We start from the raw sequence: 24,724 nt of genomic DNA, 5'->3' as shown, positions 1-24,724 counted from the left end.
AGTTCGCAAGAGACTCGCACTCATTAAAGGGATAAATGGTGTTGGAAAGAGGGACAGCTCCTTAATTACACACTACCATCTCCCTCGCCAAGAATACTGGTGTCAACTAGCTGTCAACATATCTTTCATATCAAGTTGATTGATGGGTTAATGTTTCGCATGTGATAGCAGTAGTTGAATAATTCGCAAATGATTGAATGGAATTTTACCCAAAAAGTGACAGGCATGTTGCAGTTTAGGCCAAACCTGCTTAGAACTAAACTGTCAAAACACGTCAACATTGAACAACCTTTGGAAAGAAAAAAGCTAAAGTGATGTGTTCTTTACTGTCCAGCAAACTAATGATTCCCTGGATCAATGCTAGGCTGGGATATCTCTGCAATTTCACAGCATTCATAGAGCTAGCTGATGGCAGGGGACTTGAAGTTTATCTCATGTCACTTTAAATTGATGTAACCTGTTAATCTCTTCTGAAAAAAAATCTAATGCACAGCAGGAAACCAAGTAGACAAGATTGTTTCGCTGTGATCGCCTTCAGGTTTTGATGCAGTTCGGGTAAAACTTGACTGAATATCATTTGAGATTCCTCACGGATATGACACAAAGTGTGTCCCAGTCTGGATTCCAGATCATTACTTTTCTTTCAATTTATCCTCCTTTTGCATTCATTTTTGAATGTTACATCTTATTTTCGGCTAGACCAAAATTTCAGGAAATAGAGATGTCTCAGACACTCTCTGATCTAATGTTTGAGACTGAGAGAGATATGCAAGCAGGGCAAATCCCTGGTATCGGTGCAAAATATAACATCAACATAGGGATCTGTGAATATTAGCACACCAGCTAGCAGATGTCTGTGCGTAGTCTGCACATTCTCCCCATGTCTGCATGGGTTTCCTCCGGGTGCTCCGGTTTCCTCCCATAGTCCAAAGATGTGCGGGTTTGGTTGATTGGTCATGCTAAATTGCTCCTTAGTGTCAGGGTGATTAGAAAGGTAAATATGTAGGGTTGCGGGAATATGGTCTGCGTAGGATTGTTGTCGGTGCAGACTCGAGGGGCCGAATGGCCTCCTTCTGCACTGTGGGGATTCTATGTCCCTGGAGCCAGATGATCTAAATGGTCATTTGCTTCAATCTTGTAGCAAATGAGCATTTCACCAGGAGTAGAGAAACATCACGTATCCAACACCGCTAACACTCCTATGTGCACAGAATTGTTCTTGAGGATAATCCACTCAGGATCATGGTGAGCTTATGGATTTTACCTCAAAACTTCCATTTGTGAATTGAGTTGAGCGTTATAGAAATCATAACAACATGGGGTGGCACAGTGGTTAGCACTGCTGCCTCACAGCGCCTGGGACTGGGGTTCGATTCCTGGCTTGGGTCACTGTCTGTGCGGAGTCTGCACATTCTCCCCGTGTCTGCGTGGGTTTCCTCCGGATGCTCCAGTTTCCTCCCACAGTCGAAAGATGTGCGGGTTAGGTTGATTGGCCATGCTAAATTGCCCCTTAGTATCAGGGGCAATAGCAGGGCAAATATGTGGGGTTACGGGAATAGGGCCTGGGTGGGATTGTGGTCGGTGCAGACTTGATGGGCCAAATGGCCTCCTTCTGCACTGTAGGGATTCTGTGATTCTATAGCAATCATAACAAATGTATAATAATTTTGGGGTTGGGAAAAAAGAGGGAGGGGAGGGTCCATACGTTAGTCCCGGAGGCTGGGATGGGGTGTGTGGTCCAATCTCCTAGTGGGGTGGGAGAGAGAGGGGGCGGGGGTTGCTTTGCCACCCACCCCAGACCTGTTAAACCTTGGAATAGTTGGGAGGAATCGGGATGGAGATTTTAAACTTTTCACATATTACCTGACACCCCCGACCCAGCTGTTCTGTGGGAGGTTTTGAATTCCATTTAGGAACTCTCCACAGAAACTTCCTGACCTTTTGAGTACTTCCAGCATTGGCTGCTTTTGCAATATATTTGGGGCTTGAATCGTTGGGAAGGGGTGATCTCTGTGACCGAGGAATCTTTTATTTTTGAGGGACGTCTGTGTCACTGAAATGGACATTTCAGAATAACTTAGCATCATTTTTGAGTGCCGGTTGTCTCTGTTTTTTTTTGTAACCGGAAGCTTCTGGGTTTTTTCAGTGACAATCCTGAATTTTTTTTTTGGGAGGGGGGGGGGGGAAGAAAAAACTTAATTTAATTGAAACATTTTCACATTTGTCAAAAGTAAAGTGCAATTCGGAGAAAGAGGAGGAAAAAGACGTCATAAAGCCATGCACACCAGCCCCATTAACATCTGCAAACTTCATCCGCACCAAGGGAAACTATATCAAAGGTAGATTCTGGTGGAACCGCGTAGTCATGCAAGGCTGCTTTTAAATAACATTTCATTAATAGTACAAAGAGAATGCAATATTTAAATTTCTTTTATTAAGCAGGTTATTTGTAGACCAGAAAGTAGAGTGCTGTTAATAGGCACACACTGCCTGCAGAGAGGCAAGGAGGTTCTGTGGAGATCAGAGGTCAGGATGCTAATTCAGAATGCAGTGAGTGACAGGAGACTGCTGCGACCGGCTGTGACTAAAGCTGGATGATCCAGAGGTGTCCAAGGACATGGTCTCTGGACAGCCTCGCAAAGGAAAACCTATCTGAGCCTGAGTTAAACTGAGCATACAGCCAGGGAGATGTAATACTCAAATCCTGCTCTGAGACTATAATATTCTGTGTGTGAAACACTCTGCTGGCACTGGGTGGCACTGCCTTCCATATGTATCCTTAATCCTTTTAGGCACTAAAGCACCACTGTTCTGGCACTGAAATAATGCATTTGGTCCAATTCTGTGGCAAGCTACTAGACTGTAACGGACTCGCATAAGCACACCCCAGGTGGTCAGGTATGAATGGGCACAGATCAAAACCTAGCAGCAAGATCAACAGAAACCATGAATTGAATCATTTCTGTGTTGTCTGGTTTCAAGTGGTATCCAACAAATTTCTATTCAGTGGATCTTTAGAGGGTGCGCAATGATTCTAATCATTTTGCTGATACTTACACGATGTATTGAATCTGAAACAACCTTTACAAGTTTCAGCCCCCAGTTTACAATGTGGGTGTAAGTCTGCTGCCCCCACCCAACTAATGATTTCAACAGCCAGATATTTGTAATAGCTAAGGCTGCTGCCTAATGTCTGCTAGTCAGTATTGTTGTTCAGCCAGGGTTTACTAATGAAACGTTCATTTTGCGAGCCTGCGTCAGAACGTGTCACGATGTTAAGGTTGCAAGTTAGCTATTGTCAGTGACGAATGCATTTCAGATTTTCTGAAATTGCGTGTTGCATTGGGTGGCACGGTGGCACAGTGGGCAGCACTGCTGCCTCACAGCGCCAGGGACCTGGGTTCAATTCCAGCTTCTGGTGACTATCTGTGTGGAGTTTGCACGTTCTCCCCCCCTTGTCTGCATGGGTTTCTTCCGGGTGCTCCGGTTTCCTCCCACAGTCCAAATCATAGAAATCATAGAAATCCTACAGTACAGAAAGAGGCCATTCGGCCCATCAAGTCTGCACCGACCACAATCCCACCCAGGCCCTACCCCCATATCCGTATATATCTACCCACTAATCCCTCTAACCTACACATCCCAGGACACTAAGGGCAATTTTTAGCATGGCCAATCAACCTAACCCGCACATCTTTGGACTGTGGGAGGAAACCGGAGCACCCGGAGGAAACCCACGCAGACACGAGGAGAATGTGCAAACTCCACACAGACAGTGACCCAAGCCGGGAATCGAACCCAGGTCCCTGGAGCTGTGAAGCAGCAGTGCTAACCACTGTGCTACCGTGCCGCCCTTGTATGTGGGTTAGGTGGATTGGCCATGCTAAATTGCCCCTTAGTGTCCAAAGATGTGAACTCAGGGGGATTAGTGGAATAAATATGTGGGGTTATGGGAATGGGTCTGGGTAAGATGCTCTTTCAGAGAGTCGGTGCAGACTCAATGGGCCGACTGGCCTCCTTCTGCACTGCATTCTATTTACGCCAGTGTGACATTAATACACCTTGAAGAATTATTTTTTGAATCATGTTCTTTGCAATTGTAAGCAGACCTTTTCAGGTTTTTTCCTCATTGTTGCTGGGCCATCTGCTGGAAGTCCTTTTATTGCTACTTCAATGGCTTAAATGGGGTTTTGTTTATTTTTACACTGGGATCTTTTATGATCCTGCATTGTGAGGGGGGGGAGATTGATTGACAAGTCAAAGTCAGGTGGTTCCTCCCCAGGAAAATATCTAAGGATTCATTTTCAGTTTTAGTTTAGAAGGGGGAGGACATCAGATTGAAAGCAGTGTTTCTCTCTCTCTCTCTCCCTGGTATTATGGAGTCTGCTGGCTAGCTGGAAACAAGTCTCCTGGCATTCCTGGAGTGAAATATCTGCTATTGGTGTTGGCTGGCCTAGAGTCTCTCTCTCCCTGCTGTTTTGGGAAGCTGTTCTGACTTTAAACTGTTCTGGGTGTATATCCAGAGAGCTACTAGAAGTTACAAGGCTGGGAAGTCAGGGTTTCAATTCTCCACCCAAAGGTCTAAGTTCCAGCATCACATGAGCATTCATTTTTGTGTATTAAACCTGTAGCACGGGTTTTGTTTATGGGATTTGTTTCATTGGAACTATGGAACTAGCTATTAAGGTTTATAGGACATCATGGGGTTTTTTGTTTGTAATTGGTAAAAGTTATTGCTAATTTTCTTTCTGTACATGTTAACTGTACACTTAAATAAACTTTGTTTGATAAAAGCTCCCTAGTGGGTCATTTGAATCATGGCTGGAGTGAAACATCTCATGCTCACTCTAGCCAAATTCAAAGTGTAAAATTTATGATCCAGGTGGACTTCATAAAATACTTTGGAGTTTCTGACCTGAATTATAACAATCAGTGTAATATAATTCTCAAGACTCACTGACTGCCTATGTTCAGTGTCCGAGTTAATCCGAGGGGGAGAATTCCTTCCTCGTGATGATTTTGATGGCTAGTAGGTGCAGTGACCATATTGCTCGGCTATCATGCTGTGGTTGATTATTGGCTAGTGGTTGTCAGCGTGAAGACATTTTTGTTACTAAAACGGACTCAGGTCTCATGAGAAAACACTGCTAGCTGTCTCAAGAACTCTGGCTCAGAATTTCACATCAGATCTTTAGGCTTATGTTTGGTTTGACCCAGTTCTGGATGGATCACCCAGCTCTCGTGACAGCCTCCTTACCCATTCATTTACCTCCTTTCGGTTTGTCATTCCCTTTGGAGCCTGGAACAGAAGGGTGATCTGTTGGACAGATAGACACTCTTTAGCTAAGAGCAACAAAACACAAAAAGGAATACTCGTCGCACTCTCTCCAATGACTCTTTCATAGGTGTGAAGTGGAGGTGCCAGCGTTGGACTGGGGTGGGCACTGTAAGAAGTCTCACTACACCAGGTTAAAAATCCAACAGGTTTATTTGGAATCAGGAGCTTTCGGAGCGCTTGACATGACGCTGGTACGCAATCCCTGTTTCACATATGGAGAACAGAATGAGCAGGGTTGTTACACTATGGACTGTTCCTTTGGCAGGCAGACTCACTCCTCTTTTTTCTGATGTTTGAAGTCTCCTGAAGGCTACACTAGTATTGATACACATAGATTCTTTCATCTGCCTTGTTGTCCGTATAGACAGATCGAGAGAGCGTGCTGCCGAGATAAGTGAACTTATTCATTGCTGACAAGGTCACGGACTGAAACCTCGGGGCTTCAGTTCTCTTCAGGTCGACCGTACGAACAAACTTGTTGCACGCACTGAGGGACTAAGTCCACAAATAATTGCATGTCCAGCATTGAACCAGCTACTGGTGGACAGACATCAGCTATCGGTCAAACTGTGAAGTGTATCTTTGACAACCTTGGTCTTTGCTTCAGTTTGAACAGTTTCACCTCCATTCGATACCAGGTGGAAGAATATTTCCATCTAACAATTGGAAAGTGGTTTCCATGCAGAGGTCTTGATGCAAAAACTTTAATTTTATGATTAATTGCTGATATTTTATGATTCATTGAATATTTTTCAAAGTTAATCTCTAACTTTTTATGGAGTGACAAAGTACTGATACCAAACAGACTTTGAACTCCAATATCTATATGGTGGCAGATCCTTCGTTCCTTACCTGAGTCACCTTTACCTCCCCTGCCACGGTTGTCGTTACTGTCATCAAGGGCATCCGACAAGTCAAACTCATTCGTGTCTAGAGGTACAAAGGAAACCCATTCAAAAGAAATCCAATAAGTGAGCTTGCAAAGCGGGGGAATTTAAACAAATCCAGAGATTTACAGCTGCAAGGAGCTCCATTAAAGAAAGGACCCCCAGGGTTAGGATTCCCGGATTATTGGCTGAACCTTGTAGACATTGGTGTCGAGGTAAGCAGATTAGCAAGGTTACTGAAGCAGTGGTGTGGGAAAACGAAGTTCCATTTCATGGACACTGCTACCAATATTGGGACAGGAAAAAACTACCGCTGAGACAGGATCCACCACCCGAATCAGGCTGGAAGCCTGGTCCAAGCAGACAGCAAGAATAAGTAGCGGCATGGAGGGACAATGGTTAACACTGCCTCCTCACAGTGCTGGGACCCAGGTTCGATTCCCGGCTTGGGTCACTGTCTGTGCGGAGTCTGCACGTACTCCCCACGTCTGCGTGGGTTTCCTCCGGGTGCTCCGGTTTCCTTCCACAGTCCGAAAGACATGCAGGTTAGGTGCATTGTCCATGCTAAATTCTCCCCCAGTGAACCTGAACAGATGCCAGAGTGTGGCGACCAGGGAATTTTCACAAGTAACTTCATTGCAGTGTTAATGTGAGCCGACTTGTGACAAATAAATAAATAAACTTCAACACCCCTCTACAACCAATAAAAAAGCAGCTAATCTTATGGTCCACTGAAATTACTCCCATCCCTCACTTCTTTACAATCGAAAGATTTGAAAAGTAACTTACCAAAGTTGCCCTTTTGTGGTTTCTTGGTGGTTTTGGGTGACTTTGTGGTTTTTCGAGGAGTTGGAGTTGTTTGAATCAAATCCCATAAGCTAAAATCATCTGCAGGAATAAAGAGGAAAGTATCTGTGGTATGACAATCACCGTTACCGGGACTAAGCAGGAAAAAACAACATAGAGTCATAGAGGTTTACAGCATGGAAACAGGCCCTTCGGCCCAACTTGTCCATGCCACCCTTTTTTTTAAAAACCCCGAAGCGAGTCCCAATTGCCCACATTTGGCCCATATCCCTCGATACCCTTCTGGAGCAAAACTGCAGCTTTGGTAAAACAAGCAGAAGGAATTCAAGGAAAAATAAAAGCGTGAGATTAGGCAGTGAAAGTTGAGTGGGATCCAGTGAGCCGGGCCAGTCTGTTCACTCTGTGTTTAGCTCCCTGTAGAATGGCAATTACTTGAGCTGTATTATCAGCAGTGTATGAATAATTTTGGAGGTTATCCAGTCTCCTTTGTACAGCTAAGTTGATTTAGAGATGGATTTTCTTCTATCGGACGACAAGTTAAAAGAAAACCTTATTCCAGCTTGTGCTCTGACCTGTGATTTGAACCCGATATTGTTTGGAAGTCCAGAGACAGGCTGACCTGAAACACAAGCTTGTTGCCACTCCCCCGTTTAAATCTAATGTTCTGCAGTGTAAAGTTCCCTCAAGGAAGACATCAGAAACAGGTTTATGACACTAGTGCCGGTTAGGAGGTCATGGGTCAAATCACAGAAGCCCTATAGTACTGAAGGAGGCCATTCGGCCCACTGACTCTGCACCGACAACAATCCCACCCAGGCCTGAACCCCATAACCCGATACATTTACCCACTCACCCCTCCAACCTAAACATCCCGGGATACTAAGGGGCAATTTAGCATGGCCAATCGTCCTAACCAGCGCATCTTTGGAGTGTGGGAGGAAACCGGAGTACCCGGAGGAAACCCACGCAGACACGGGGAGAACATGCAGACACCGCACAGGCAGCGACCCCAGGCTGGAAATCAAACCCAGGTCCCTGGAGCTGTGAAGCAGCAGTGCTAAACACTGTGCCACCATGCCACCCCTCAAGCCTCACTCAAGAGTTGAAAGCATAAATCTCTGCTGAAACTGCAGTAATATTCGGGTGGAATCTTTGGAGGTGTTGAGGGTCTTGGCGGGCAGCTGGAGAGCCGGCGAGAGCCCCACATTGCCTCTGTTCAGGGAGGCCTCCTGCACTGTGCCAATCGGGCACTTGACAGGCCAATGGTGGGCTTTCCCTTGGGAACAAAGACCCTGCATGTATAAACTTCATCTGCCAAGAACTGCCTGTACCTGAGATGCCATGGCTACTGCCAGGACAACACTGACCTGATCATCGCTGGCATAGAATCATCACTGAATCCCAGGCCAGGGATGACTGACAGCAGGGATGGCAGAGGGAGGGGGTGGTTGTGCAGTGGCGAGGTCGCAGGAACAGAAGCGGGAAAGGGGTGGAGGCGGGAGAGGGGTGGGGTGATTGTCCCAGTGGGGGGGGGGGAGGGACGGGGTCACAGGTGGGGGTAGGGGAAGGGTCAGGTGATTGTGCTTTTGGGGTACACAGGGTTCGGGGTATGTGATAAAATTGGGAGACGGGGGAGGGAGTGTGGCACACAGAGCTTTTAGAATAAGGGAACACTCCCCCCACCCAGTGAGCCTGCCAGCAAACACATCTTGTTGTGGTCCCCATAGGGGGATTCTATCTCCTGCCACTATCCTAATACCAGCAACAAGTGGGCATTAATTACTCGATTAAGGTCCTCAATTGGCAGTGGGATAGGAAGGCTCTCAGAGAAACTAGAAGCAAGAGTAGGCCATTCAGCCCTTCGAGCCTGCTCCGCCATTCATTATGATCATGGCTGATCATCAAATTCAATATCCTGATTACCCCCCTTCCCGCCATATCGACGGGCCTTCCCGCCACAGACTTGATTGAGGTCAAAGTGGGACGATGGTGCGGTGCCCACCCCCACTCTGCTGCCTGATTTTAAAAAAATCATTCATGGGATGTGGGCATCGCAGACTGAGTCAATATTTATTGCCCTTGAGCTGAATGGGGTTAGACTATTTCAGAGGCATTTGTGAATCAACCACAATGTGGAGTCACAGGTAGGCCAGACCAGGTAAGGACGGCAGATTTCCTTCCCTATAGGACATTAATGAACCAGATGGGTTTTTCTGACAATCGACAATGTTTTCATGGTCACCATTAGACTTCCAATCCCAAATGTTTACAAAATTCATATTTCACCATCTGTTTTGAACCCGGGTCTCCAGAGCATTACTCTGGGTTGTCTGGATTATATATTGGCAATCCAGTGACAATACCACCTCACTACTGCTTCCCCTTAAATGTCTCCCATCACCAAACTCACCATGGGGGTGTCTGTGGGGCGCAGCAACGTCAGACTGCTGTGGGTGGGTGGGTGTGATGTTATATTAATGCCTCATTTACCAACTCAAGGGGACATAACAGATTTCATTGTAAAATATGAAGAACAGGGGAGCTGGTCTTTCGATGCACATCTGTTTGCATATTGCTTGTTTCCCTGCATTACAACATTGATTACCATTCAAACAATATTGTACCACATTGTGTCTGAATCGCTCTGCAATGTCCTGAGGTTATGAAGTAAACACAGATTCTTTCTTGGTCACTGATTTATTTATTTTTATTCATTCGTGGGACATGGGCTGGCCAGCATTTATTGCCCATCCCTTGTTGCCCTTGGAGGGCAGTTGAGAATCAACCACATTGCTGTGGCTCTGGAGTCACATGTAGGCCAGACCGGGTAAGGACGGCAGATTCTATGGTTCTATTTCTTTCCCTAAAGGGCATTAGTGAACCAGATGGGTTTTTCTGACAATCGGCAATGGTTTCATGGTCATCAGTAATTCCAGATAATTTTGTTTCATTAAATTCAAATTCCATCATGTGCCATGACGGGATTCGAAGCTGGGTCTCCCAAACATGAGCTGAGTTTCTGGATTAATAGTCTAGCGACAATACCACTCGGCCATCGCCAATACAAGGACAGTTAATTCTTTTTAAAAATTACATGAAAAGGATAAATAGATAAAACTCTTTCCAGCTCTCACCCATAGGGGACAAATAGCACATGGAACTACAAAAGGTCATGAATGTAGCCCAATCCATCACACAAAACAACCTCCTATCCATTGACTCTGTCTACACTTCCCGCTGCCTCGGCAAAGCAGCCAGCATAATCAAGGACCCCACGCACCCGGACATTCTCTCTTCCATCTTCTTCCATCGGGAAAAAGATACAAAAGTCTGAGGTCACGTACCAACCGACTCAAGAACAGCTTCTTCCCTGCTGCCATCAGACTTTTGAATGGACTTATCTTGCATTAGAGTCATAAAGCCATAGAGGTTTACAGCATGGAAACAGGCCCTTCGGCCCAACTTGTCCATGCCGCCCTTTTTTTTAAAACCCCTAAGCTAATCCCAATTGCCCGCATTTGGCCCATATCCCTCTACACCCATCTTACCCATGTAACTATCTAAATGCTTTTTAAAAGACAAAATTGTACCCGCCTCTACTACTACCTCCCGCAGCTTGTTCCAGACACTCACCACCCTCTGTGTGAAAGAATTGCCCCTCTGGTTAAGTTGATCTTTCTCTACACCCTAGCTATGACTGTAACATTACATTCTGCACTCTCTCGTTTCCTTCTCTATGAACGGTATGCTTTGTCTGTATAGCGCGCAAGAAACAATACTATTCACTGTATATTAATACATATGACAATAAAAAATCAAATGAAATCAAATCAAATCTAAAAAGTGGCAAAAACACAGGAGCGGTTCATTTTAGAAATTTCTAGGTGTTCTGCTGAAACCTGGTCTAAATGCAGGCAGGTGGTGACTGTATTAGAGCTTTGTAGTTGACGTGGATTAATTAATGAGGTAACAGACTCGCATCCGCAGACAGTCCGTTCCCTTTCCTCCACCAGTTCTGCTCCCATGCTTAAGCAAGATTAATGAACAAAGGAAAAGGGAGTATTATTTTTCTCCATGTATAGTAACATGCCGATATTCTCCAACAGATGTCACTGCAGAACACTGAATGACGCTTTATGTGACACACGGGTCTTTCATTACCGAATCCACTTAACGTCAGATGAAGTTATTGTTGAATTGTTTAAGTGCTCAAGCATACACTATTGCCAAGACAACCAACAACAGTCGTTTGTCAATCGTTGTCAGCTCTTCACAATTAGAAGGCCACCTGAATGAAAAGCTGACAAGCAAAAGCATTGTAAGAAGTCTCACAACAAAAGCATTCTCAGTATTGCAAGCACCTTGAATTTCCCCAGTCAGTGTTCCTGGACCCACCTCATCCCGAGATCCAGTGCTTCCAGATCTAAGCACTTGTTTTCTCTTGTGCAGAAACTACAGAAACTCCTCCACCCCTGCAGATATACCTAGAGATACTCAACGTACAGTTTGGGTTCCTCCCTGCGTTCCAGATCCCATCATCCGGGTCAGTGCTACCACCAGAAACAACAAACCCTAACACTTCTCCTGTCCCCCTGCACCAGCACCCCCCCTTCCCCCCACCTGCCCCCCCCCCCCCAACCCCACACCCAAAAGAAAAAGCTCACCCCTGTCATTTACACTAGGTCCATCATCATTGCTGCAGTTTCAGGGGCCCTCAACGTTCCCAGATCATTGGAGCACTCCCAGCCTCAGCTTAAGGTCTTGCTCCCATATCTTCAGAGATCCCACTCCCCATTGTCCCAAGAGATCACTCATTCCACCAGTTCTGTTTCTTCAGAATTAGCCACATTATCCATTGCCTCCTGGAACCAGCCATCCATGTTAGAATAAATGTTGGAACCTCTTCCTGGATCCTGTGCCCACCTCATTCTCCCCCCAAACTGTACAGTGTTGCAATAGCTCTGAGGGAGCACCTACTGCTATTCACCCCAAATATAACCACTGCGGATGTAAAAGTTCTCAAATATTTAGACTTTGGCCCTACATTCACTGCAACATTTTTGCAGGTACCGATTTTTTCTTTCAGCCACACTCTGATAGTCACCTCGGATATCCATATCCTCCCTAAAACCACTACACTCTCTCTCACCCTGGTCACTCCCCTCGGTATGGTTCTCAGCTCCACTCGATTAAGGGACGCATATTTCACTGTTTATGATGGACAACTAGATCAGCCATTCAGGTGGATTAGCCATGCTGAATTATCCCTCAGTGTCCAGAGATGCGCAGGCTAGGTGGATTAGCCATACTAAATTGCCCCATAGTGCCCCTGGATGTGCAGGTTAGGTGGATTGGCCATGCTAAATTGCCCCATAGTGTCCAAAGATGTGCAAGTTCGGTGGATTGACCATGCTAAATTGCCCCTTAGCGTCCAGAGATGTGCAGGTTAGGCGGATTGACCATGCTAAATTGCTCCTTAGTGTCCAAAGCTGTGCAGGTTAGGCAGATTGGCCATGCTAAATTGCTCCTTAATGTCCAAAGATGTGCAGGTTAGGTGGATTGGCCATGCTAAATTGCTCCTTAGTGTCCAAAGATGTGCAGGTTAGGTGGATTGGCCATGCTAAATTGCCCCATAGTGTCCAAAGATGTGTAAGTTTGGGGGATTAGTCGGGGTTACTGGGATAGGGCGAGGTGTGGGCCTGGGTGAGATGCTCTGTCAGAGAGTTGTTGCACATGCAATGGGCTGAATGGTCTCCTTTGGCACTCTAGGGATTCTATGAATCCTGTCCAGATCTCTCTGGATCACGTGATGCAGCATTGTGTCCTGCTTTCCATTGCCAAACAGCGCACCGCTCCAAGCTCATCAGGAATGCAAGTGGATACGAAAACTCCTACTGAACAATTTTGACAAGGAGCAGAGGCGGTATCCCTGTTGTCCTGGCTAATATATATTTCTCAATCCACATCACACAAACTGATTAGCTGGTCACATTGCTGTTTGTGGGACTTAGCAGCGCTGCTGTGTTACATACATTACAACATGCTGGAGGAAGAATGTCTATGCTTAGGCAAAAACAACAGAACCCACCCCACCTTATAGAGAGCGGAAGGCAATGGCAACCATCATTGACAAAACACTGCCAAGAAAATGCCATATCAGTGGACAACAGGCCCTATTTTACCATTTTGATTCTAAGTGCTGGGCGGACTTGAATCTGGGAGTGTTTCAATCTGGGAATTTTGGACCCCCGGCGCCCTCATACGTACTCTGCCTGCAAAAATATCAGCGATTTCAAATCGCACTGCAGAGCCTACGGGCGGGGCATAACGTGCCCGAAATCCTGCAGCTCCAATTGATGCCTCCAACTGTGCATGTGCAGAAAAAAATGATAGAATGCGGTTCCCCTGCCATATCCCTCCCAGGGTTGGATAATGCCCCCCCCCCCTTGGCCCCAGAGACATTGCCCCACCCCCACAACATAACTGACCCCCTCATCCTCCAAACACCTGCTACCCAGACCAATCACAGGCCCCTCCCCCCTTCTCTCACTGATCTCAGGCAGAGTGGCAGGGGACCCCCCCTACCCCCTCCCACTGATCTCAGGCAGTGGCAGCAGACCCCCTTTCTCTCCCACTGATTACAGGCAGAGGGGCAGCGGACCCCCCCCCCCTACTGATCTCAGGCAGTGGCAGCAGACCCCCCTTTCTCCCCCACTGATCACAGGCAGAGTGGCAGCGGACCCCCCCTTCTCCCCCTCTGATCACAGACAGAGTGGCAGTGGACCTACCTCCCCACCCCCCACCGATCTCAAGGAGAGAGCCATCGGATGCTTGGCACTTACCTCCTCACTAACTCTCACTGATGGAGCATCTAAATTGGACTTATATGGAGCATGTCTATTTTGCGCCGATTCCAGATGGGCGAATGCGGTGGTAAAGGGGGAAGTGCTGGTAAGGTTGGGCGTGCAGCCCATTAAGTCAACTTAAATGCATGCAAATGCACTGAAATGGCTGTTGCACCTGTTTTGGGCCTGGTCCCAATTGCAGCCATTTTCAGGCCTTGGTAAAGGGGAACTGACGCGGGGCGGGCGCGGATCGTGCTACTTGCCTCACGCCCGACTTTACCAAGTTTTCACGCCCAAAAACAGGCGCAACTCGATGGTAAAAATTGGGCCCAATGAGTCAAGGACCAGGCTTTGGGCAGAGAACACATACCATCATATTGAGAAAAACATCAACCTGACTGATCCAATTTACTTCTTAATTTGCCACTTGTGAATTATGGATTCAATCACTGATTTTATATATTGAACGTTCAATAGTTTCTCCAATGCACATCCCCCACAACATGTCAAATGGGAGTTCTTCATTGAATGTTCGATAATACTTTTCATTCAGATACTTTACTATGATTTGTAATGACAGGCAAAAATAGCAGGGTGATTGAGAGGCTGGCGGGAATTAACTGGGGCACTGAACTAAACATGGACTCAGAATATTTATCTGACAGTCATTATTTCCTCCAACTCTATCAACCCCCTCACCACAGTTTTTCATTGGTCTGGACCTTTGTGTATGCACCAACACCCCACAATAGGTCATATCCTTAAACCCCATCAGCCTCTCTGTATCCCTCTCCTCCTTTAAGATTCCCCTAAAAATATACATCTTTGACTAAGCTTGTGATCATCTCTCCTGTGCAGAAAGAGGGCATATGGCCCATCGAGTCTGCACCGACCACAATCCCACCCAGGCCCTATCCCCATAACCCCATGCATTTACCCTAGCTAGTCCCCCTGACACTAAGGGGCAATTTAGCACGGCCAATCCACCTAACCCCCACATCTTTTGACTGTGGGAGGAAATTGGAGTACCCTGGTGGAAACCTGTGCAGACACGGGGAGAATGTGCAAACTCCACACAGACAGTGACCCAAGGCTGGGAATCGAACCTGGGTCCCTGGCGCTGTGAGGCAGCAGTGCTAACCACTGTGCCACCGTGCTGACCAGTCTTACCGCAAATGTAAAGGATTAGTGTCAGGGGGACTAGTTAGGGTAAATGCATGGGGTTATGGGGATAGGGCCTGGGTATGATTGTGGTTGGTGCAGACTCGATGGGTCGAATGGCCTCCTTCTGTACTGTAGGATTCTATGATTCCAAATGGAAACCACTTGCATCCTCTTAGCTCCCTGGACAACCTCTACCCACTCGCCATCCAGGAATGCTTTCTGGGAATCATGACATTGTTGAAAGCAGTAAAATAACTTTCAATGTACTTTTATCCCTTGTTAATTTCCATTGTTGTCTGAATGGATTAGGTGCTATAGAGCATCCAGAACTTACTTTTTCCTGGAATGCGCAGCACAATGGAAAAGTACAAGTATTTTTTTCAGTAATGTTTGGTGAAAGCTTGGTGGGACAGAGGGGGGGAGTGCAATGTCATGAGCTGAACATAGAGTCATAGAGGTTTACAGCATGGAAACAGGCCCTTTGACCCAATTTGTCCATGCCACCCCTTTTTTTAACCCCTATGCTAGTCCCAATTGCCCACGAATGGCCCATATCCCTCTATATTAGCCACCTTACCCATATGACTGTCTAAACGCTTTTTAAAAGACAGAATTATACGCGCCTCTACTACTACCTCTGGCAGCTTGTTCCAGACACTCACAACCCTCTGTGTGAAAAAATTGCCCCTCTGGATCCTTTTGTATCTCTCCCCTTTCACCTTAAACCTACGCCCTCCAGTTTTAGACTCCCCTACCTTTGGGAAAAGATATTGACCATCTAGCTGATCTATGCCCCTCATTATTTTATAGACCTCTATAAGATCACTCCTAAGCCTCCTACGCTCCCGAGTGTAGCACATCACTGTCCCACATCAGCACATGGTGAAAGGAAAAGTGAAGAAATAACAAAACACATCAACAGATCTCCCACATCGTTTGTGGTGGGTTGAAATACAGGAGCGCTCCATCAGGCAACACATTGCTCCTCAAGTTAAGGTGTCACATAATGTGTCAATTCAATGTCATAAGGTAGAACTGCTGTGCCTGTCTACACAAATCCTACAGTCAATCCACAGTCAGAAGAAACCAACAGGAACTGACTGGCTTTCATTGTCATTGTTAAAATAGTGAATCAAATGTGTGACAGACACATCTCAAAACATTTGTACAGATTTATAAGCTGCACCATAAAAACATTCAGAGGCCGGAGGGGAGAGAATAAAAGGGAAGACTTGGGGGAAAAAAAAGTAATTGAAACGTAATTGAGTGATTCAAGGTCCTCATCATATTGTCGTGCGGTCGAAATGCTTTGAGAGAGACTTCCAGGAAAACTGATTACATGTAACACGGCTCCTGCATCACCTCAATGCACTTAAGGAAAAGCTAGATAGGTATATAAGGCAGAAAGGAATCGAAGGTTATGCTGGTAGGGTTAGATGAATAAGGTGGATGGAGGCTCCTGTGAAGCATAAACACCAACATAGACCAGTTGGGTTGAATAAGCGATTGCTGGGCTGTACATCTGATGTAAAATGTTCCGAGCACATATTCAAGTTATTTATTTCATTTACTAACTGAAAGGTGAAAATAATTCAGTTTGGAAACCTGTTAATAACAGCTACTTTATTAGAGGGAGATTATTTAGAATCCCCATCGTGGACTTATTACATGGGAGCTCAGCATTTAAAAAAATTAATTTGTGGGACATGGGCGTGGCTGGCTGGCCAGCATTTAGAACATAGAACATAGAACATGGAACAGTACAGCACAAAACAGGCCCTTCGGCCCACGATGTTGTGCCGAGCTTCATCTGAAACCAAGATCAAGCTATCCCACTCCCTATCATCCTGGTGTGCTCCATGTGCCTATCCAATAACCGCTTAAATGTTCCCAAAGTGTCTGACTCCACTATCACTGCAGGCAGTCCATTCCACACCCCAACCACTCTCTGCGTAAAGAACCTACCTCTGATATCCTTCCTATATCTCCCACCATGAACCCTATAGTTATGCCCCCTTGTAATAGCTCCATCCACCCGAGGAAATAGTCTTTGAGCGTTCACTCTATCTATCCCCTTCATCATTCTATAAACCTCTATTAAGTCTCCCCTCAGCCTCCTCCGCTCCAGAGAGAACAGCCCTAGCTCCCTCAACCTTTCCTCATAAGACCTACCCTCTAAACCAGGCAGCATCCTGATAAATCTCCTCTGCACTCTTTCCAGCGCTTCCACATCCTTCTTATAGTGAGGTGACCAGAACTGCACACAATATTCCAAATGTGGTCTCACCAAGCTCCTGTACAGTTGCAGCATAACCCCACGGCTCTTAAACTCCAACCCCCTGTTAATAAAAGCTAACACACTATAGGCCTTCTTCACAGCTCTATCCACTTGAGTGGCAACCTTTAGAGATCTGTGGATATGGACCCCAAGATCTCTCTGTTCCTCCACAGTCTTCAGAACCCTACCTTTGGCCCTGTAATCCACATTTAAATTAGTCCTACCAAAATGAATCACCTCACATTTATCAGGGTTAAACTCCATTTGCCATTTTTCAGCCCAGCTTTGCATCCTATCTATGTCTCTTTGCAGCCTACAACACCCCTCCACCTCATCCACTACTCCACCAATCTTGGTGTCATCAGCAAATTTACTGATCCACCCTTCAGCCCCCCCCCTCTAAGTCATTAATAAATGACTTTATTAGATGTATTTATTGCCCATCCCTAGTTGTCTGAGGGCAGTTGAGAGTCAACCACATTGCTGTGGCTCTGGAGTCACATGTAGGCCAGACCAGGTAAGGAAGGCACATTTCCTTCCCTAAAGGACATTACTAAATGACCGTTAGTGACTGGTTGGAACTTTTTTGTACACAGAGTTTACAGATATTCATTTCATCCTTAAACAAACATCTTCTGCACATTTGGCACAACAGAGTCGGGATTCCAAGAAAGAATCCCTGGTGTGTTTTTCTTTCAATTGTTATCTGTTCTCTTTCCCCAGCGAACAAATGACTTTTTTTATTTTCTTGTGCCTTGAGTTTCTTTCCCAATAACTACACAAATGTTTTGTCTGCAACACAGAAATGCACCAGAAATGGTTGCAATCGGGTGGATTATTCTTTAATCAACCAGGACAACAGGTGGAGCAGCACCTCAAGCGACTGCAAGGTAAAAAGTAAAAATAACCCATGTCACGGTGGTACAGTGGTTAGCACTGCTGCCTCACAGCGCCAGGGACATGGGTTTGATTCCTGGTTTGGGTGACTATCTCTGTTTGGAATCTGCACGTTCTCCCCGTGTCTGCGTGGGTTTCCTCCGGGTGCTCCAGTTTTCTCCCAGCCTCCAAAGATGTGCAAGTTAGGTGAATTGGCCATGTTAAATTGCCCCTTAGTGTCAGGGGACTAGCTAGGGTAAATGCACGGGGTTATGGGAATAGGGTCTGGGTGGGATTATGGTCGATGTAGGCTCAAAGGGCCAAATGGCCTCCTTCTGCAGTGTAAGGATTCTATGATTCCATGATAACGCACACAGGTGGCTACATTCAGCTTGGAAAATGCTTCATTTCATTTTGCTTTTCCCTCCCGGAGGCAGGATGCTGTTATCACAGAGCGCTTCTTAATTCTCTGACAAAGGATGCAGTCAACTATCAGTGCCTTTCTACCTGAGATTGTCATTGATAAAACATTGCCAGAAGCTTCCTCCAAACAATCTAATGTCTAGTTCAAAACATACCCCTGAAACATACTTCTGTTGTGTGTAAAAACTACAAGCACAAGTCTATTTGTGTGTGGAACTGCACCATGCTTTCAATTTGTTCTTAGGATCATCGAAACCCTGCAGTGCAGAAAGAGGCCATTCAGCCCATTGAGTCTGCATCGACGCTCTGACAGAGTTATCTTCCCAGGCCCTCTCCCAGTAACCCCATACATTTCCCATGGCTAATCCACCTAACCTACGTATCTTTGGATGCTAAGGAACAATTTACCACGGGGCGGGGGGGGGGGGGGTGGATTTCTTCCCATCCTCCTTTTAAACTTCATACGTAAACAGTAAATTTATGTCTCCCCCCCCTTCACAGATCTTTCCCTCTATAGAATCCGTACAGTGCAGGAGGAGGCCATTCAACCCATTGAGCCTGCACCAACCAACAATCCCACCCAGGCCCTATTCGGTCAAACCCCACGTATTTACCCTGCTAATCCCCCTGACACTAAGGAGCAATTTAGCATGGCCAATCAACCTAACCTGCACATCTCTGGAATGTGGGAGGAAACCGGAGCAACCCCACGCAGACACAGAGAGAATGTGCTAACTCCACACAGTCCCCCAAGGCCGGAATTGAACCCGGGTCCCTGGCGCTACGAGGCAGCAGTGCTAACCACTGTGCCGCAAAATAGATGTGTATTTTAGATATTTAACTGTCCACAGGTGGTGTATGTATTAACCGGAGTTTCACTTGCGCTGCTATAAATAGGAACAGACTGAAACTGTGGACGTTGAGTTAGGAGTACATGTTTGCAATGTGCACCTCTGCAAATATATTCTTACACAATGTGCACCTCTGCAAATATATTCTTGCACATTGTAAACATTGGCTCCGGTTTCACCCTTCACCATCTGATTTTCTGGAATAATTTATTTCACAAATTCTAGATATGGTGGTCGAGGCCTTTGACTTGCCCTCGAGAGGGCATTACGCATCAACTGACCATTTTCAAGTTTGCTGACGACACCACCGTAGTGGGTCGAATCTCAAACAATGACAAGACAGAGTACAGGAATGGGATAGAGAATCTGGTGAACTGGTACGGCAACAATAATCTCTCCCTCAATGTCAACAAAGCGAAGGAGATAGTCATCGACTTGAGGAAGCATTGTGGAGGACATGCCCCTGTCTACATCAACAGGGACGAAGTAGAAATGGTCGAGAGCTTCAGGTTTCTAGGTGTCCAGATCATCAACAATCTGTTCTGGTCCTTCATGCTGACGCTATAGTGAAGAAAGCCCACCAACGCCTCTACTTTTTCAGAAGACTAAGGAAATTGGGCATGTCAGCTACGACTCCCACCAACTGTTACAGAGGCACCATAGAAAGCATTATTTCTGGTTGTATCACAGCTTGGTCTGGCTCCTGCTCTGCCCAAGACCGCAAGAAACTACAAAGGGTCGCGAACGAAGCCCAGTCCATCACTCAAACCAGCCTCCCATCCGCTGACTCTGTCTACACTTCCCGCTGCCTCACAAAAGCAGCCAGCGTAATCAAGGACCCCACACACCCCGGACATTCTCTCTTCCACTTCCATCAGTAAAAAGATACAAAAGTCTGAGGGCACGTACCAACCGACTCAAAAACAGCTTCTTCCCTGCAGCGATCACATTTTTGAATGGATCTACCTTGTATTAAGTTGATCTTTCTCTAGACCCTAGCTATGACTGTAACACTACATTCTCCTTTCCTTCTCTGTGTACGGTATGCCTTGTCTGTATAGCCTGCAAGAAACAATACTTTTCACTGTATACTAATACATGTGACAAAAATAATAAATCAAATCAAACTGGATAGTGAAGATTAGCTTCTTTGAAAGACTTTGGTGGGCAACAGCTTCCTAATGTTAAGATTAATTGAAATTTGCAACCTGCCATGGTGTGAAATGAACTCATGGAGTGGCTGTTTAATTGAAATGATGGGGGTCTTGTCCACTAGCTGTAGAGGCAATGGGACCCCTGTGACACATCCTTTGGGGAAGTCTGACAAATTAAGTGCTGAACAGGGACTTAAGCATCTATGGATTGGCCTTCCCCAGGATTATGGACCCACGGGAGCAGACGTCCCACTCCCAAGAGCTGACAGCCAATCAGAGGCCGCTAGCTGTCCACTGCAAGCAATACCAGTCGGAGCAGTGGCAGCTGCCGGACAAGCTCTGGAAGAGGCTTAGGATCGCCAAGGTAACCAGGCTGGAAGTCACAGGATGGAGGCCGCAGAGGGGGAGGGGAGCGAGGGCAGCATTGAGGGCGGGGGGTGGCTCTCAGCAGGATGGAAGCCGCAGAGGGGAGGGGAGAGGGGGCAGCATTGAGGGCGGGGATGGCTCTCAGTAGGACCTCCCTCTTTCCCAATGCTGGGACACTCATCAGGCACTGAGTGCCTTTGAAGGAAGGAGCTCCCCATGGGAGAATGATCACTGCATGGCAACCACCACTGGCTGAACACCATCAGTGGTGGGATGAGGCTTTTAAGTAGACCCCCCACATCTCCCACCACCCCCACCCCACACACCCCCCCCCACCCCATAAAACCCCCCACGACGCACACATCCCATACACCCCCCCCACCCCATAAAGCCCCCACGACGCACACATCCCATACACCCCCCACCACCCCATACACTCCCCCATCACCCCCACACCACCCACACATCCCTTACACTCCCCCACCACCTCCACCCCACACACTCTCCCACACCTCCCATACACCCTCCTACTACCTCCACACCCCATACACCCCCCCACCACCCATACATCCCCCACCACTTCCACATCTCATATACCCCCCCACCACCCCCTCCACATGCTCACACCATCCCCACCCCATCCATCCCTCCACCACCACTTCCATGTCACCCCCCCACACCCCCCAACCCACCCCCACTCTCCCCCTCCACCATCACCATCCCACATTCCAGGAACTGGATGGAAAATTGTTGGCGCCAAATCAAACAACCTTAAGGTAACATCGGGGATGACAGGAAATCTCAGGAAGAAGCTTGCCGATTAGTAAAGCCTGATCTTCAATCCACATCAGCCACCATGGTAGCAAAGCATTTTGGGAGGCTCCCTAAACAGCGACACTTTCTGGCCCTGACTCATCACCTCCTGATGTGGAAGTATGACTGCAGCGACTTTGCACTGATTCCTGCCGCACTGGCCAAACAAACAATTCCAGTTGAAGTTTCATGGTTTACATCGTGCACAGATGGAGATGTTACTGTGGTTACGCCATCACTGAACCTGACTGATGTGGCCCACGGCGGCAATGGTGCTTACTGTTATGCGACTATGTGAATATTAAAGTCTGCATCACATGAAAGTTGAAGGAAAACGCTCACCTGTGTCTTTCCCACCTGAGGGATTGCGAGGCTTTGCAGGAGCTGTTGAGAAAATAGACTCGGCATTACTGGTGTGCATTGTATTATACAGAGACACTGCAAAGAGCTTGGAGATTACTCTAAGGCATTGTGTTCACTGTCACTTCCCATTCAGCTAATGCAGAATGAAGCACTGAGATCATTGAGAAGAGCCAAGCACTTCTGCACCAATGTATAGTCTTGTGCTGTCTATCAATGAACGTGTTGCGCCAATGGAGTGGCAGAATGCCACATTATGCCCCACTTAGCGAGTTCCCTACCTCAGTCAGGCTGTCACATCAACAACAAGGGCGGCACGGTAGCACAGTGGTTAGCACTGCTGCTTCACAGCTCCAGGTTCCCGGGTTCAATTCCCGGCTCGGGTCACTGTCTGTGTGGAGTTTGCACATTCTCCTCGTGTCTGTGTGGGTTTCCTCCGGGTGCTCCGGTTTCCTCCCACAGTCCAAAGATGTGCGGGTTAGGTTGATTGGCCAGGTTAAAAATTGCCCCTTAGAGTCCTGAGATGCCTAGGTTAGCAGGATTAGCGGGTAAATATGTGGGGGTAGGGCCTGGGTGGGATTGTGGTCGGTGCAGACTCGATGGGCCGAATGGCCTCCTTCTGCACTGTAGGGTTTCTATGATTTCTATGAACATGAGGAATGGGCCAGAAAGCAAAAATTTAAAACATGTCCACCTTGGACGACTCCTGCTCAGTCCCTGCCTTCAGTCACTGAGAGACAACATGAAAGAATAAAAGCAAATTACTGCGGAGGCTGGAATCTGAAACCAAAAGAGAAAATGTTGGAAAATCTCAACAGGTCTGGGAACACCTGTAAGGAGAGAAAAGAGATGATGTTTCGAGTCCAGATGACCAAGGGTCATTTGACAAAGGGTCATCTGGACTCGAAACGTCAGCTCTTTTCTCTCCTTGCAGATGCTGACAGACCTGCTGAGATTTTCCAGCATTTTCTCTTTTGGTTAATGAAAAAATAAAAAGTTGCAGCAGAAACAAAAGAGGAAATTAAAAAATACTGTACTTTAAAATTTAATGGATCTTGTCTAAAATAAATCCAGTTTCTTCTTCAGATGTTCAGAGTTCTACGTAAAGGTCGACCTGCGTTCTCAATTATACAGAGCTTTTAGAAGCACTGGACATCTCAAAATACTTTACCAATTAAGTAATTTATTTAAATGCAGTCACTGTGGTAAGGTATGAAATTTGCAAACAGCAAGTTCCCACAAACAGCAAAGTGATAATGACAAAATAATCTGCTTTTGATGTTGATTGAGTGATAAATATTGGAAACGTAAAGAACAAAGAAAATTACAGCACAGGAACAGGCCCTTTGGCCCTCCAAGCCTGCACCGACCATGCTGCCCGACTGAACTAAAACCCCCTACCCAGCCCGGGTCCATATCCCTCTAAAGAACAAATGACGCTAGGTTTCACCCCTACACTTCTTCAAGAAATCATAGAATCCCTACAGTACAGAAAGAGGCCAATTGGCCCATCGAGTCTGCACCGACCACAATCCCACCCAGGCCCTACCCCCATATCCCTACATATTTTACCCGCTAATCCCTCTAATCTACGCATCCCAGGACACTAGGGGGCAATTTTAGCATGGCCAATCAACCTAACCCGCACATCTTTGGACTGTGGGAGGAAACCGCAGCACCCGGAGGAAACCCACGCAGACACGAGGAGAATGTGCAAACTCCACACAGACAGTGACCCAAGCCGGGAATCGAACCCAGGCCCCTGGAGCTGTGAAGCAGCAGTGCTAACCACTGTGCTATGGTGCCGCCCACGTGCTAACCAGTGTTCTTCAGAACACTGCCACGAGACATTTTCCATCCACTCGTGAAGACACACAGAGGTGTTGATTTAATGTCTCAGAACCATAGAAATGAAACAGCACAGAAGGGGGCCATTCAGTCCATCTTGTCCATGTCGGCCCAAAGACATCCAGGTGCCCTTTTTAATTCCATCTTCCTGTATATAGCCCATAGCCCTGCAGTTTACAGCTTAAGCTGCAAATCCAGGTACTTTGAAAAAGAGTTTAGAGTCTCTGCCTCCACCACCAACTCGGCAGCGAATTCCAGACACCCACCGCCCTCTGCATAAAAACGTGCTTCCTCATGCCCCCTTTACACCTACTGCCACTTAGCTTGAATCTATGAGCCCTGGTTTTTTGAACTCTCTGCCAAGAGAAACAGGTTCCTCTCGTCTAGTCTCTCCCTATCCCTCACAATCTTGTACACCTCACTCAATTCACCCCTCAGCCTTCTCTATTCCAAGGAAAACAACCCCAACCTCTCCAATCTCTCCTCGTAGCTACAATTCTCCAGCCCTGACAACATTCTAGCAAATATTTTCTGTGCTCTCTCCAGAGCAATTACATCCTTCCTGTAATGTGGTGGCCAGATGCTGCACACAATACTCCAGTTGTGGCCTCACCAGTGTTTTATACAATTCCATCATCACATCCCTACCTTTGTATTCTACACCTGTGCCAACGAAAGAGAGCATTCCATGCAGTCTTATTTGAAAGGTGGCAC

At 46.7% G+C, this 24,724-nt stretch overlaps 1 protein-coding gene across 3 annotated transcripts in view; it reads right to left on the bottom strand.

The window, feature by feature from the left end:
- The window catches only part of LOC144493012 (CD99 antigen-like protein 2), a 154,963-nt gene that overhangs the window by 25,448 nt on the left and 104,791 nt on the right, over positions 1-24,724 (bottom strand). For all 3 annotated transcript variants that reach the window (XM_078211803.1, XM_078211801.1, XM_078211802.1), the window contains 4 exons: positions 22,145-22,186; positions 7,015-7,113; positions 6,191-6,268; positions 5,270-5,317 (listed from right to left, as the gene is read on the bottom strand). In XM_078211803.1, coding sequence (XP_078067929.1) covers positions 5,270-5,317; positions 6,191-6,268; positions 7,015-7,113; positions 22,145-22,186 — 267 coding nt within the window. The remainder of the gene's footprint in view (positions 1-5,269; positions 5,318-6,190; positions 6,269-7,014; positions 7,114-22,144; positions 22,187-24,724) is intronic.

Source organism: Mustelus asterias, chromosome 4 (assembly GCF_964213995.1).
Source record: "Mustelus asterias chromosome 4, sMusAst1.hap1.1, whole genome shotgun sequence".
Classification (NCBI taxonomy): Eukaryota; Metazoa; Chordata; class Chondrichthyes; order Carcharhiniformes; family Triakidae; genus Mustelus; species Mustelus asterias.
Note: the sequence above shows the minus strand (reverse complement) of the source record. Positions and strands in the feature narration are given on the sequence as shown.